At 40.7% G+C, this 17,172-nt stretch overlaps 1 protein-coding gene across 5 annotated transcripts in view; it reads right to left on the minus strand.

The window, feature by feature from the left end:
* usp25 (ubiquitin specific peptidase 25) overlaps positions 1-16,576 on the minus strand; it is an 87,006-nt gene extending 70,430 nt beyond the window's left edge. For 3 of the 5 annotated variants that reach the window (XM_039005487.1, XM_039005486.1, XM_039005485.1), the window contains exon 1: positions 16,371-16,573. In XM_039005487.1, coding sequence (XP_038861415.1) covers positions 16,371-16,412 — 42 coding nt within the window. In that variant the 5' untranslated portion in view covers positions 16,413-16,573. Of the gene's footprint in view, positions 1-16,370 lie in introns of all 5 variants that reach the window. The other 2 variants (XM_039005490.1, XM_039005488.1) reach the window with 2 other exon arrangements.
* Positions 16,577-17,172: the final 596 nt, after the last annotated feature.

Genomic DNA, 17,172 nt, shown 5'->3' on the forward strand with positions numbered 1-17,172 from the left:
GTACATAGTCAATGGTAGGCTGAGAGGGGACTCTTTTGGTAGGTACACCTACAGCTCATCCCTTGGCAGCAGCACTGTAGACTACTTCCTCACCGACCTCAACCCAGAGTCTCTCAGAGCCTTCACAGTCAGCCCATTAACACCTCTCTCAGACCACAGTAAAATCACAGTGTATCTGAGAAGAGCAGAACCCAACCATGAAGCATCACAGCCCAACAATTTACATGGTACCAGACAGGCCTAAAGATGGAATGAAAACAGTACAGACATCTACCAAAAAGCAATTAGTAGCTGAAAAATACAATCTCTCCTGGACAACTTTTTAGCCTTAACATTCTCCTACAGCAATGAAGGTGTAATTTGGCCGTTTGGAACATAAACTTTATATTTGACAAATTAGCCTCCTTGGCTAATCTAAAGAAGCATATGAGCAAACTGAAAATAACAGATAGGGAAAAATGGTTTGATAATGATTGCAAAAATCTAAGAAAGTCAATGAGAAACATATCTAATCAAAAACAGAACCAGACAAAAATATACGCCTTCAATATGGGGAAACACTGAAGCAATACAAACACACCCTAAGAACAAAAAAGGAACAGCACATTAGAAATCAGCTGGATGGAATTGAGAAATCCATAGAATCAAACCACTTCTGGGAGAATTGGAATAAATTCAACAAACCTTATCAGGAGGAATTGGCTATCCAAAATGGGGATATGTGGAGAAACCCCTTTGCAAACCTCTACAGCAATATAACAAAGAGCCCAGAACAAAAGGATATAAAAGAAAAATTACAAATCCTTGAATCAGCAGTCAAAGACTATCAGAATCCTGTGGATACCCCAATTACAGAAGAAGAATTATTGGAAAAACTATGCACTCTCCAAACCAAAAAGGCCTGTGGTGCCGATGGTATTTTAAATGAAGTGATCAAATATACAGACCACAAATTCAAATTGGCTATACTCAAACTCTTCAACATTATCATCACTGCAGGTATTTTCCCCGATATTTGGAACCAGGGATTGATCACACCAATCTATAAAAATTGACAAATTTGACCCAAATAATTAGAGGAATTTGCGTTAACAGCAACTTGTGGAAAATTCTCTGCAGTATTATAAATAGCAGACTACATCATTTCCTTGATGAACACAACGTCCTGAGCAGTAGCCAGATTGGATTTCCAAAAAATTATCGTACAACAGACCACATTTACACCCTCCACAGTCTAATTGACAAACAAGTAAACCAAAACAAAGGCAAAACCTACTCGTGTTTTGTAGATTTCAAGAAAGCATTTGATTCAATTTGGCAAGAAGGTATTTTTTATAAACTAATAGAAAGTAGTATTGGAGGGAAAAAATATGATGTTATTAAATCAATGTACACTAAAAACAAATGTGCGGTTAAAATTGGCAACAAGCAAACAGACTTCTCTCAGGGAAGGGGAGTGAAACAGGGCTGCCCAATAAGTCCAACACTATTTAACATCTACATTAATGAATTAGCAAAAACATTAGAAGAATCAGCAGCACCTGGTATCACCCTACACAACACTGAAATCAAGTGTGTCTGCTGTACGCAGATGACCTGGTGCTGCTGTCTCCCACTAAAGAGGAGTTACAGCAGCACCTAGATTGTCTTCACAGGTTCTGTCAGACCTGGGCTCTGACTGTTAACCTAAAAAATATATAATGATATTCCAAAAAAAGCTCCAGAAATCAGGATGACACAAATAAACACAAATATAAATTATATTTGGACACCAAAAACTACACATATCTCGGACTAAATATCAGCAACACATGTAGCTTTCACATGGCTGTGAATGAGCTGAGAGACAAAGCAGGAAGAGCATTCTATGCCATTACAAGGATCAAAATCGAAATTCCAATTAGAATCTGGCTCAATTTTCCAATCAGTTATAGAACCAATTGCTCTATATGGCAGTGAAGTATGGGGTCCAATCTCTAAAAATGAATTTACCAAATGGGACAAAGATCCAATCAAAATACTGCATGCAGAGTTTTGCAAGTGCAAAGAAAAACTCCAAATAACGCATGTAGAGCAGAATTGGGCCAATACCCCCTCATTCGAATAGAAAAAAAGAGCCATCAAATTTTACAATCATCTAAAAACAAGTGACCCCAAAACATTCCATCACACAGCTCTACAATGTCAAGAGATGAAACAAGAGATGAGTCCCCTCAGCCAGCTGGTTCTGAGGCTCAGTTCACTAACCTAAACCAACCCCATAGAGCCTCAGGACAGCAATCAGAAAATCTGTCAACCAAATCATCACAAAACAAAAAGAAAATATATCAACCTATTGGAAAGACACCACAAAAAATCTAAGTAAACTTCAATGCTATTTGGCTCTAAACAGACAGTACATGGTGGCAGACTATCTGACCACTGTGACTGATAGAATGAGGAAAACACTGACTAGGTACAGACTCAGTGAGCACAGTCTGGCTATAGAGACCGGTCGTCAGAGACAAACCTGGCTGCCCAGAGGACAGGCTGTGCTCACTCTGCTCCAGGGGAGAGGTAGAGACAGGGATGCATTTCCTATTACACTGTGACAAATAGTCAGACCTAAGAGAATATTTCTTTCCCAAAATTATAATTCAATACAAAGAATTTGAAACTATAAAAGATGAAGAAAAAATCTAATATTTATTGGGTGAAAAGCCAAAATGTGCAGTTTTGGCAGCCAAATGTGTGTCCTCCTGGCACAACCTGAGGGACAGCCAGTGAAAAGTGCAATGTAATGTCGATAATATTTCCCGTTTTGTTTTGTCTTTCATGTCATGTTGACACTGGTCTACTACCATTTCTTTAATGTATTGTTGTTCTGATTAATATTGTTGTTGTAGTTGTTGTTAATGGTAATCCCATGTCCACTACTACCATTATTATTGCAGTTGGTCCCACCATTTGTTTGTTTATATATACAGTGGGGAGAACAAGTATTTGATACACTGACGATTTTGCAGGTTTTCCTACTTACAAAGCATGTAGAGGTCTAATTTTTATCATAGGTACACTTCAACTGTGAGAGACGGAATCTAAAACAAAAATCCAGAAAATCACATTGTATGATTTTTAAGTAATTAATTTGCATGACATAAATATTTGATCACCTACCAACCAGTAAGAATTCCGTCTCTCATAGACCTGTTAGTTTTTCTTTAAGAAGCCCTCGTGTTCTCCACTCATTACCTGTATTAACTGCACCTGTTTGAACTCGTTACCTGTATAAAAGACACCGGTCCACACACTCAATCAAAGACTCCAACCTCTCCACAATGGCCAAGACCAGAGAGCTGTGTAAGGACATCAGGGATACAATTGTAGACCTGCACACGGCTGGGATGGGCTACAGGACAATAGGCAAGCAGCTTGGTGAGAAGGCAGCAACTGTTGGTGCAATTGTTAGAAAATGGAAGAAGTTCAAGATGACGGTCAATCACCCTCAGTCTGGGGCTCCATGCAAGATCTCACCTCGTGGGGCATCAATGATCATGAGGAAGGTGAGGGATCAACCCAGAACTACACGGCAGGACCTGGTCAATGACCTAAACAGAGCTGGGACCACAGTCTCAAAGAAAGCCATTAGTAACACACTACGCCGTCATGGATTAAAATCTTGCAGCGCACGCAAGGTCCCCTTGCTCAAGCCAGCGCATGTCCAGGCCCGTCTGAAGTTTGCCAATGACCATCTGGATGATCCAGAGGAGGAATGGGAGAAGATCATGTGGTCTGATGAGACAAAAATAGAGCTTTTTGGTCTAAACTCCACTCGCCGTGTTTGGAGGAAGAAGAAGGATGAGTACAACCCCAAGAACACCATCCCAACCGTGAAGCATGGAGGTGGAAACATCATTCTTTGGGGATGCTTTTCTGCAAAGGGGACAGGATGACTGCACCGTATTGAGGGGAGGATGGATGGGGCCATGTATCGCGAGATCTTGGCCAACAACCTCCTTCCCTCAGTAAGAGCATTGAAGATGGGTCGTGGCTGGGTCTTCCAGCATGACAACGACCCGAAACACACAGCCAGGGCAACTAAGGAGTGGCTCCGTAAGAAGCATCTCAAGGTCCTGGAGAGGCCTAGCCAGTCTCCAGACCTGAACCCAATAGAACATCTTTGGAGGGAGCTGAAAGTCCGTATTGCCCAGCGACAGCCCAAACCTGAAGGATCTGGAGAAGGTCTGTATGGAGGAGTGGGCCAAAATCCCTGCTGCAGTGTGTGCAAACCTGGTCAAGAACTACAGGAAACGTATGATCTCTGTAATTGCAAACATAGGTTTCTGTACCAAATATTAAGTTCTGCTTTTCTGATGTATCAAATACTTATGTCATGCAATAAAATGCAAATTAATTACTTAAAAATCATAAAATGTGATTTTCTGGATTTTTGTTTTAGATTCCGTCTCTCACAGTTGAAGTGTACCAATGATAAAAATTAGACCTCTACATGCTTTGTAAGTAGGAAAACCTGCAAAATCGGCAGTGTATCAAATACTTGTTCTCCCCACTGTATATATATATATATATATATATATATATATATATATATATATATATAAAATCCCTATATGTATACTTTGACAATGTAAGTAATAATTAACTTGCCATGTCAATAAAGTCAATTGAATTGAGAGAGAGAGGGAGGCAGGGGGGTAGAGAGAGAGAGAGGGGGGGGGCAGAGAGAGAGAGAGAGGGAGGCAGAGAAAGAGAGAGAGGGAGGCAGAGAAAGAGAGAGAGGGAGGCAGAGAAAGAGAGAGGCAGATGAGGACATGACAGGACACAAGTCACTCTTCATCAATTCACTAGCAGAACACATAATCAGCAAGAGCACAAAATGTCTGACAATCTTAACTGAACCAAGCTAGCTAACCTGCGGAGGGTGATGTATTGCAAGAAGGCTACAATGTTTTACCGAATCCATGCAGGCCACCAGACAGACAGGCATTAGCTGGTGGAGAGGACGAGACTGCACTGTGCACTCATGTCTGCCCTGCTGGCGCATGTCAACCCCAGCTGTGGTGCAAGGGCTTACCACCCCACAATGGCTGTGTCCATTAAACAATGAGCCAGTGCATTACACGCCCTGGTCGAGTGCACTCCAACACTCCAAACAATGACGGAGAGCACTTACTGCCAGGACCTGAGGCTCAGGCCACTATACTAGGCCCTAGGATAGCAGCCATAGAGGCTAGAACATTAAGTACACTGCTACAAGTGGCTGTGTACTGCAAAGATACCATCATGGAAACCCCATGTTTGCCACAAAATAAACATGGGTGAATAAATATGGGTGCAGGGTGCTAACTACTGCTCCACAGCTCCTTGGCGACTACCTCCAGATATTTCACAGGGGGTTAAAAGTGAAAGTGTTTTGGCCCTGGCCCTGACTGGGGCACCTGTGTTTCACAAGGCCATTAGAGAGAGGGAAATCACAGTTCACTTCACACCCGTTATAGTAAGTGAACATAAATAATACACCAACCAAACAAGCTCGCTCTGTCTCTCTCCCTCTCTGTCACGGCTCCCATTCAGGCTAGGCGTAATACTAGGCAGTGCTCTTAGGACAGTGGTCAAACCCAGTGACAGCTGCTATGCCAAGTTCTCCCTGACTGAGCCAAACCAACACACTCCTCCACAGACTGGAATTCAAAACAACCTCACTATTATTGGGCGTCTCTTAATTCCAAACATGAATCTATCATTTATTGCTGTGTTCTATTAGCTAAGGTCATTTCCATCCAAAAGTCTCCATGAGCACCAACATGTGAAGGACCATGTAAAATTGGGTATAAAAATCAAAGCTAAAGAGTCTATATTTTGTTTAATTAAGGCATATATACACATTTTAACAATTTTCCATCCTAAAAGGGTGGAATAAGCCAAAGCTTTCATTTCTGGTCAAACAGGTGAAAAAGGGTCTTGGAAAACATCTACCAGAAAAAGTCTTAAACCGGAATTAGAAATTGTTATGTAATTTAGTAATTAATGTTCATAAATTGCAATTATCTTTTTAGGTCTGAATCCCAGAGGTTGTAAAGTTCTGGATTAAATGAAACAGAATTCCCATCTCACAATTAGTCAGATACAATTTTATTTGCGAGAGCTCTCCCGTGCATATACAAAAACGTTCCTTTTATACTTTTCTCTTAACCTACACACATACGTACACACTACTTTCTTGGATTTTCCCCTGAAGTCTCACCACAGTTTATTACCACTCAGCTGACAGTTTCAGTCCCCCCCAGATACGGGAAACCTGGAGGGGCTCTCCCTGTCTTACCTTATCTCTACAGAGTTATAGTTTGGTCGGTTCAAACATAGGTTAATGATCTACTTTGTTTTCTTTAGGCACACACATACATTCCCTTCTTCCACAATGGTTATCATTTTTAATTACCCCTTGTCCATGCTACATAACCTCTAATCCTAATGGTTAAGTTTCCGTGTAGAATTATTTAATCATTTATCTTAAACCTTTATAAAATATTTTAACAGAAATACATCGGCTTCACATAGAGGTGATCAGGCTGTTGATTGTGGCCTGTGAAATGGTGTCCCACTTCTCTTCAATGGCTGTGCGAAGTTGGATATTGGTGGGAACTGGAACACGTTGATCCAGAGCATCCCAAACAGGCTCGAAGGGTGACATGTCTGGTGAGTATGCAGGCCATGGAAGAACTGGGACATGTTCAGCATCCAGGAATTGTGTATAGACCCTTGTGACATGGGGTCGTGCATTATCATGCTGAAACATGTGATGGTGGCGGATGAATGGCACGACAATGGGTCTCAGGATCTTGTCACGGTATCCCTGTGCATTGAAATTGCCATTGATAAAATGCAATTGTGTTCATTGTTCGTAGCTTATGCCTGCCCATACCATAACCCCACCGCCACCATGGGGCACTCTGTTCACAACGTTGACATCAGCAAACCGCTCACAACATTTGAGAGAAATAAGCTTTTTGTGCATATGGAACATTTCTCTGAGCTTTTCTCAACTCTTGAAACATGGGACCAACAATTTACATATTGCGTTTATATTTTTGTTCAGCATAGCAAGGGCAATGACCACAAGTCAGTCATAACGTGGCTGATAGGCTAGCCTTTCTATTTATGTAGCAAGCTAAAAACACGGAGCCTAACGTTACAAAGTATGTGGACACCTGCTCGTCGAAGATCGTATTCAAAAATCATCGATATTAATATGGAGTTGGTCCCCCCTATGCTGCTATAACAGCCTCCACTTGTCTGGGAAGGATTCCACTAGATTTTTAAATATTGCTGCGGGGACTTGCTTCCATTCAGCCACAAGAGCATTAATGAGGTCGGGCACGGATGTTGGGCAATTAGGCCTTGCTCACAGTCGGCGTTCCAATTCATCCCAAAGGTGTTCCATGGGGTTGAGGTCAGGGCTCTGTGCAGGTCAGTCAAGTTCTTCACACCAATCTTGACAATCCATTTCTTTGTATGGACTTCGCTTTGTGCACGGGGGCATTGTCATGCTGAAACAGGAAAGGGCCTTCCCCAAACTGTTGCCAAAGTTGGAAGCACAGAATCGTCTACAATGTCATTGTATGCTGTAGCATTAAGATTTCTCTTCACTGGAACTAAGGGGCCTAGCCCGAACCATGAAAAACAGCCCCAGACCATTAATCCTCCACCAAACTTTACAGTTGGCACTATGCATTCAGGCAGGTAAAGTAGTCCTAGCATCCGTCAAACCCAGATTCGTCCGTCGGACTGCCAGATGGTGAAGCGTAATTCATCACTCCAGAGAACGCGTTTCCACTGCTCCAGAGTCCAATGGCAGCGAGCTTTACACCACTCCAGCCGACGCTTGGCATTGCGCATGGTGATCTTAGGTTTGTGCGCGGCTGCTTGACCATGGAAACCCATTTCAACAGTTCTTGTGTTGACGTTGCTTCCAGAGGCAGTTTGGTACTCGGTAGTGAGTGTTGCAGCCAAGGACAGACGATTTTTACACGCTTGAAACTCCGATACCAAAAACACAAATATCTTTAAGATATTTTTTTATTTCTCTCCATCATGAGGAAGATAATGAAAGTTCACATTAGTAACAAGGTAGACCTATCAATTAGTTAGTGTTTTTACTGTCTTTACCAAATCGGTAATGAAATTTCAGAAGAAAAACCTGTAACGGAATGTCTTGCAATTGAATTGGCTACAATGGGAAGTCATAGTAGTTACAACCACAGTTGGGTTCACCAGTTTGGACAGTACAGTTCAGTAAAGTACAGTATAGTTCAGTAAAGTACAGTAGAGTTCAGGACACAGTAGCGCACACTAGAGTAGTTGTGTACACTATAATGTACTGTATTGTACTCGTCTGTGCTGTACTATATGCTACTTTACTGTACTGAACTCTACTGTTCTATGATTGGTTGAGATTTGGTCCGGACCAACCAAATGTGTCTTGTTTGGGGCAGAACTGATTAAAATAATAGCCAGTGTGTAGAATAATACCCAAATACAAAAGAGGATATTGCATATTTATATCTTTGTGTACCTATTTAGGATACATTACCATGAAGAGAATGCCATTCATAACCATAATTATGCATTTCTGTGTAGTACAGATCAGGGACCCATGATGAAATTCCTTTACCGGGTGTAAATCCACTTCACTTACTGTAGTTCAATAACCAAAATAGATTTTGTCATGTCATAGATGTCATAGTCAATATGTCATGTCATAGATGACACCCCATTATTTCTGCAGACATCATTGAATCTTTATTCGGAGCGGATATTGAAGAGTTTTTTATTTTATGTGAAAACAAAAAACTGAGGGAAATCGCATACTTTCTTCCAGTTGATGTGTTTTTGTAACATTTTGTGTAAGTTGTTAAAAGTAGTCATTGTGCATAGAGTTGCATGGTTTGTTAAACTTAGAAATCAATGGTTTTTGTTTGGTATACATTTTAAGTGAAAAATCTGTGACTCAGCACAATTCCGGTACTGCGGAATTGCCCCGAATAAAGCTCAACTGATTGTTGTGTTGGGGTTTTCGTGATTCAAAATATTAGCCAACTACTTTAGCAGACTGAAGCACTTCACAGAGATTGTTGAGAAAGAACAACTGTCCTGTAGAAAGTGCATTTTAGTTTAGTCATGTTTATGAACATACTAGCTATATAGGCTAGCTCCAAGCAGGCAGAACCCAACAGAGGGTGAGAGGGGAGAGAGGGGTCAGGCCCCCTCTGCCCGGACAGTTGTTTGGAAGCTGACCCATACACACCTCAACTCATCCTCATGTGGCAAGTCTAGAGTGTCTGCCTGTCGCACAAAGTTTCCCCTTACAAGGAGGTCAGTGCCAGTGAATGACACCAGCACAACGGGCCTGGCTGCCTGCGAGAGTCCACTCTGAGGCTTTACGACATATTAAAGGAATGAGCATTCTGCATTCCAAAGTGTTACAACACAAAGGAGTTTACATATCCTGTATCCTATGTGTGAACTTAGGCCTACATGCAACCAGGCATGATAGCAGTCAAAACATTGGCATATTGTATCCTGTGTATTACTACCTAGGTTTATTGCAATTTCACAGGGCAGCCTTATTCTAAAATGGATATAACAAAAACAAATCTGCATTCTACACACAATAACTCATAATGACAAAGCAAAACAGGTTTTTAGAAATGTTAGCAAATTCATAAAAAATACCAAATGGAAATGTCACATTTACATAAGTATTCAGACCCTTAGTCTCCCAGTCCTTGCAGCTGAAAAACATCTCCACAGCATGATGCTTCACCGTAGGGATGGTGCCAGGTTTCCTCCATACGTGACACTTGGCATTCAGGCCAAACAGTTCAATCTTGGTTTCATCAGACCAGAGAATCTTGTTTCTTATGGTCCGAGAGTCCTTCAGGTTCTTTTGGCTAACTCCAAGCGGGCTGTCATGTACATTTTACTGAAGAGTAGTTTCTGTCTGGCCACTCTACCATAAAGGCCTGATTAGTGGAGTGCTGCAGATGGGAGAACCTTCCAGAAGGACAACCATCTCCACAGAGGAACTCTGGAGCTCTGTCAGAGTGACCATCAGGTTCTTGGTCAACTCCCTGACCAAAGCCATTTCCCCCGATTGCTCAGTTTGGCAGGGTCTTGGTAGTCTTGGTGGTTCCAAACTTCCATTTAAGTATGATGGAGGCAACTGTGTTCTTGGGGACCTTCAATGCTGCAGAAATGTTTTGGTACCCTTCCCCATATCTGTGCAGACACAATCCTGTCTCAGAGCTCTACGGACAATTCCTTCAACCTCATGGCTTGGTTTTTGCTCTGACAGGCGCTGTCATCTGTGGGACCTTATATAGACAGTTGTGTGCCTTTCCAAATCATGTCCAATCAATTGAATTTACCACAGGTGGACTCCAATCAAGTTGTAGAAACATCTCAAGGATGATCAATGGAAACAGGATGCAGCTGAGTTCAATTTCGAGTCTCATAGCAAAGGATCTGAATACTTACGCAAATCAGGTATTTTTTTGTATTTTTTAAATAAAATTTGCAGAGATTTCTAAAAACCTGTTTTTGCGTTGTCATTATGGGGGGGAAATTATTTAATAAATGTTAGAATAAGGCTGTAACGTAACTAAATGTGGAAAAGGGTCTCAATACTTTCAAACTGCACTGTATATGGCCTTATAACCCAATAACATAACTAGGGATGCACAATATATCAGTGAACTAATCGGGATCGGACAATATTAGCTAAAAATGCCAACATCAGTATTGGCCCGATGTCTAGTTTAACGCCAATGTGCAAAACCGGTGTCAAAGCTGACGTGCATACCTATATAACGTAATGACGCCACGTAGAATTTTGCGCTACACGTGCAACACAGCATTCCTAACCTAGCCCACAATGTCTGCTGTGTGGATAGTGCAGTCAACGAGTCGAGCAGTCATTTGAAAGAGTAAGAACATTTCAGCGAGACAACTCACAGGCGAAATCCTTTGAAGCCAAGATAATGGATAATGCCCTTGACAATCAACCAGTCTCTGTCATGGGTGATGTTGGCTTTCGCGACTGGTCGAGCACCGGTACACACTACCAAGTGAGCTATTTTTCAGATGTTTCCCTACCGGAGTTACACAGTAATAGCGTCACTGCTATTAGCTTCACGACATACTATGGAACGCCGTTTGGGTCTTTGCGTGTCAAAAAAGATACACGTCAAATTACACTATTGACAATAACACTATTTGACACGTTAAATAAGCTTTAAATTTGACAAGTCAAATAACAGTTCTACTATAGAGTGTGTTATTATTGTGTGTTCTGAATTTGCAAGTGCAAGCCAAGCGCCACCACTACTATCAGTAGCACTGTCAAAGCAGCAAAAAAAAAAAAGTCTGCAAACAAGCAAACACCGGCCACGAACGATGTGTTCACAATACCGCATTGGTAATAAAGCATTATTTGTTCGACCGCAACTTCTGGGGTAGCTAGCTTGGTACCTAGCTAGCACCAATACAACCAGCCTGAAAACAACGACCAGTAGAAACTGCAGTCATTTTCATTATTCTTAGCAATGATTTAGGAATCCTTGTGAGTAAGTATTAGCTAGGTAGCCACTTGTTGTTCGCCTAATGAAATTGAATTTCAGTTCATGAAAATAAGTAGCGAGTCAGCTACTTACCCCTGTTGCCCAAAGCTAACGTTATCAGCAGCCAGCTAGCTTCATCTGGCTAGTGGGGCTCAACCGGACCCGGTTGTGTTGTGAAGCTAGCCACAATAAGGATTCGGCACAATAGTGGAATTTGCAGTTTGTCTCTAAAATAAAAGTACATCTTTGAAAGTGACGCAGAAGGTTACAATTGGTGGAATCATGCCATATTTAGACTAGATAATGTTAAACAAGGTTGGATTGTGAAGCAATGAAATGGGGTATCAGTCTACTCGGTGACACCCACAGAACACAACTGTGAAGAGTTTACGCAAATATTAGCATTGTAGCTCTTATCGCAGGACTGTGTGAAATCGCCTCCCCAGTCAGCCTATTGTGTGTATTGACATTGATATTGCACTGTACAGCTTTACCTAAGGATTGGGCATCAATGAAATGGGGTATCAGTACTCAATAACCAAGATATATTTTTTTAACGTCCTCCTCAGTGTTATCAGACTCAAACATCCATGCAGTGTTAATCCTCGGGAAGTGTTCAATATACATAGGTTGACAATAAATGTGGTTCAATTCACAGTTGTTTCAGAGTCCCGCAATAAGAGCTACGACACTAATGTTCTCTCGGTGTCACTGAGTAGACTGATACTCAAAGCCATTGATCCACAATCCAAGGTTAAGGCTGTACAGTGAAATAAGTATGCCCCCAATTCAATTCAAAAGTATAATACATCCAGTGTGATTTCAGATTTGTCAAATTAACAAATTATTGTCTTTTGTTGATTTATATAACAACATTCCAACCTCGTTGAGCATGATCTATTCAATTACGGCATAATTCTACTATTTCTATTCATTTGCATCACTGTCAATTACATACTTTTATTTTGAAGGCTAACCACAAAGTCCACCATTGTGGCAAATCCTTATTGTGGCTAGCTTCACAGATGGATCCAACCAACATTAATCAAATAAGAACTGTCTTATAAATGAGGGTTATTTTAGATAATGACACCTAACTATATAGTTAGCTAGCTAGCTATAGTTACTGAAACAGATTGTCGTTTTGCTATGTTTATGTAGGGAGAACATCTATTGCATCCATGAGCTAGCTTGTTTTTTTAATGACCAGCACTGTAGGTGCGTTAGACAACTTTACCAGCATACGTATCGATGAATTGTTGTGACATATGAAATACGAGTGATAGTGTAATAACTACGTAAAAAACTTATGAACGCATTAAATTATGTGACGTGCAGTCATATTCAGGTCCTGATTGGTCAACAAGCTTATTTGACACAAATAGTGTTACTTGACGAGTATCTTTTTTTGACAAGCAAAGACCCAAACGGCGTTCCACAGAAATCCTGGTTGAGACTGAAACGACTGAACAACGAAACAGCACAGCAAGTAAGTGAAAGAAATAGGTTTTGATTATGTTTTACTGGTAATGGGGACATACAGTTGAAGTTGTAAATTTACATACACTTAGGTTGGAGTCATTAAAACTTGTTTTTCAACCACTCCACAAATTTGTTGTTAAGGCAAGTCGGAAAGGACATCTACTTTGTGCATGACAAGTAATTTTTCCAACAATTGTTTACAGACAGATTATTTCACTTATAATTCACAATTCCAGTGGGTCAGAAGTTTACATACACTAAGTTGACTGTGCCTTTAAACAGCTTGGAAAATTCCAGAAAATGCTGTCATGGCTTTAGAAGCTTCTGATAGGCTAATTTACATCATTTGAGTCAATTGGAGGTGTACCTGTGGATGTATTTAAAGGCCTACCTTCAAACTCAGTGCCTCTTTGCTTGACATCATGGGAAAATCAAAAGAAATCAGCCAAGAAAAAAAATTGTCTGGTTCATCCTTGGGAGCAATTTCCAAACACCTGAAGGTACCACGTTCATCTGTACAAACAATAGTACACAAGTATAAACACCATGGGACCACGCAGCCGTCATACCGCTGAGGAAGGAGACGCATTCTGTCTCCTAGAGATTAACATGCAAATCAATCCCAGAACAACAGCAAAGGACCTTGTGAAGATGCTGGAGGAAACAGGTACAAAAGTATCTATATCCACAGTAAAAACGAGTCCTATATCGACATAACCTGAAAGGCCGCTCACTAAGGAAGAAGCCACTGCTCCAAACCGCCATAAAAAAGCCAGACTATGGTTTGCAACTGCACATGGGGACAAAGATCGCACTTTTTGGAGAAATGTCCTCTGGTCTGATGAAACAAAAACTGTTTGGCCATAATGACCATTGTTATGTTTGGAGGAAAAAAGGGGAAGGCCTGCAAGCCTTAGAATACCATCACAACCGTGAAGCACGGGGGTGGCAGCATCATGTTGTGGGGGTGCTTTGCTGCAGGGAAGCTTGCGGAAGCTTGTGGAAGGCTACCCGAAACGTTTGACCCAAGTTAAACAATTTAAAGGCAATGCTGACAAATACTATTTGAGTGCATGTAAACTTTACCCACTGGGAATGTGATGAAAGAAATAAAATCTGAAATAAATCATTCTCTCTACTATTATTCTGACATTTCACATTCTTAAAATAAATTGGTGATCCTAACTGACCTAAGACAGGGAATTTTTCCTCTGATTAAATGTCAGGACTTGTGAAAAACTGAGTTTAAATGTATATTTGGCTAAGATGTATGTAAACTTCCGACTTCAACTGTACGTAAATGCCAACAAAATACATTTTTGGTCAGTGTGGTGTGTACGTGTAACCTATATTTAACTAGGCAAGTCAGTTAAGAACAAATTATTATTTACAATGACGGCCAGCCTGGCCAAACCCGGACGACGCTGGGCCAATTGTGCGCCACCCTATGGGACTCCCAATCACGGCCAGATGTGACACAGCCTGGATTCGAACCAGGGACTGTATTGATGCCTCTTGCACTGAGATGCATGCCTCTTGCACTGAGATGCAGTACCTTAGACCACTGCGTCCATGTGTGTGTGTTAACTATTTAACTGTAAAAGGCCGCTAAAATGTTAAATATCAGAAAGGAAAATGGCAAGGAAAATATTGAATATCGGACAAAAGTGTCATATCGGTGCATCACTAAACATGACCATAACATACCTCCTGCTGTTCTGAACTAAGACAATAGAGAGTACGGTCTCTAATGTTGCCAAATCATATCATCAACACTAATCAAAGGATGTGGTGCTGGATGGTAATCTGAGGGATAGTAACACCCTCAGACAAATCCCATGACTGTAATACAGCAGCTAGGTAGCCATCTTACCTAAAGAATTGAGTTAAGTAAACAGCTGCTATGGTATGAGGACTATACTGTCAGCAGCCAGCTCACTAAATCATTGTATCGTTTGCTTCATATAGCTAATGTTTGTGAACAACCGAACCTATGACTCAATCTGGACCTGTAACAACCTAATTAAAACGTTGAAGTAATGTTGGACTTCTTCCCCCAAATCAGATTGTGGTGTGGCTATGATGTGTATACCATTTTAAAATCACGAGAATGATTCATAGCTATCTGCATAGTTGTACTAGATACGTGTTTGACAAATATATATTAGTCAACGTAACCGGTCAAAATTAGCCAACCCACTGCCTCTCTCAGCAAGCTTACAGTAATGCAGTTGCATTCAGACTCATCGTTGCCACTCCTGCCTGGCAGTCACAGCACGTAAACAAACATATCACAACAGTAATTTTAGTAACATTAGCAAACCACCTCAGGCACACAGACAGATCATGTGCTGGGTCAAGTGTGGCTGACTTGTATGACGAAACCAACAGTGACTTGCTATCTTATAACCCATCAACAGTCAACTAACCCAATGATTTCTAACGTTCGCTAGCTACCCCACAAAACGAGAAGATCACATTGGCCTAAAACTGTCTGAACTTGACCTAGCTAACATTTAGGCACCCAGTAACGACATTGGTTATGTTAAATTGACGACATTAGCTAGCTACCCAGCAAGCTAACTGTTCCCCTCAAATAGGCGTGTCACTGTTTGTAAACTTACGTTAGTGGGGCTACCTGTAACTTTAGCACGCTAGCTAACTTGTTGGCAATGTACCAAGCTAGACAACGTTAGATACGTTAGCAATCTTCCCTCATGACTTGTTTGACAAGGGGAATATTTAACGATGCATGTTTGTAAATACTAAGAGATCGTGCACTCGATTGGGAAAAGATCCAACAATCTGACACCACACTTGGAAAACAACAATTCACTTTAATAATGTTTACATACTATTTTACCCACTTCATAAGTTATATACTATTCTAGTCGAGGCCTATCCTAGCAATATAACTATTGCTATACACACCTTTTCTATTAATATAACTACTGCCCCTAACGTGTCTACACACCAGCATGCACATAGTATATATTGTTGTTATATCCTTATATCCTAGACTTTGACATCGCTCGTTCTAATACTTGTATATTTCTTCATTCCTTTCGTTTTACTTTTGGGATTTGTTGGTATTGTTAGGTTGGCGCTAGGAACATAACATAACCATTTCGCTACACCCGCGATAACATCTCCAAAATATGTGTACGCGACCAATTACATTTGATTTGATAAGCTAGCTAGCCATCTTTCCCTGCCAGATTTGCTAGCAATCAGACGGAGAACGAAAACATTGCCACTATGTAGACATACCTTCTGAGAATGCTGTTGGAGGACATTCTGCTCCACGGTCATGGCCGGTTGAGAATGCAACGAAAATAAATTAAAACCTAAGCTAAAAAAACGAGTTATAGCCAAGTAAAATAACAGTTAAGATGTCCCCCAGTTATTCAGCGCGATAGCGGGCGCCATGGGAAATGCAGGCATGGAGGAAAACGTGACAAAACCTATGGAGTTGCTACCACACGATCGCTTTTCTGTTTTCGATTTGTACTGCCTTGTTGGACTGCATTTACGTCACGGATCTAGCTTTAGAATGACGCAATGAACAACTTTCAGTTCTGCAATGTTGAATACTTTCCATTTCCATTTCTTCCAATTCGAAAACAATCATTTTAAAACAGCTATTCTGATTTAGGCAACATGTCAGCTTCACTATTAAAGGTTTTAACATATTTGTGTCTTGTGTGATTACAAATTACTATAAATAGGGGTAATATTATGTGTGTTATTAATGAATAGAGCAGAATATAATAATTGTATTTTTCCCAGAGAGAGAAAGACAGCCTTGATAAGATTGATGTATTTGTTAGAATACATGTTAAATGCCCTAAATGTGTGGCTTAAGGTTAGGGACCAAACTCATAATCCGTTTCTATTATAATTTTTTTTAACAACTTAACAGAGCCCACATGTGATATATTTGCAGATCACAACAAATACAAGGACAAAATGTTGGTAACGAATTCACTGGTATGTAAATTATATAAATTTTCATGAAAAAAACAGTATCACTGTTCAATTGGTTGTGTCATACTTTTCTGGCTTTGAAGTA

Source organism: Salvelinus namaycush, chromosome 12 (assembly GCF_016432855.1).
Source record: "Salvelinus namaycush isolate Seneca chromosome 12, SaNama_1.0, whole genome shotgun sequence".
NCBI lineage: Eukaryota > Metazoa > Chordata > Actinopteri > Salmoniformes > Salmonidae > Salvelinus > Salvelinus namaycush.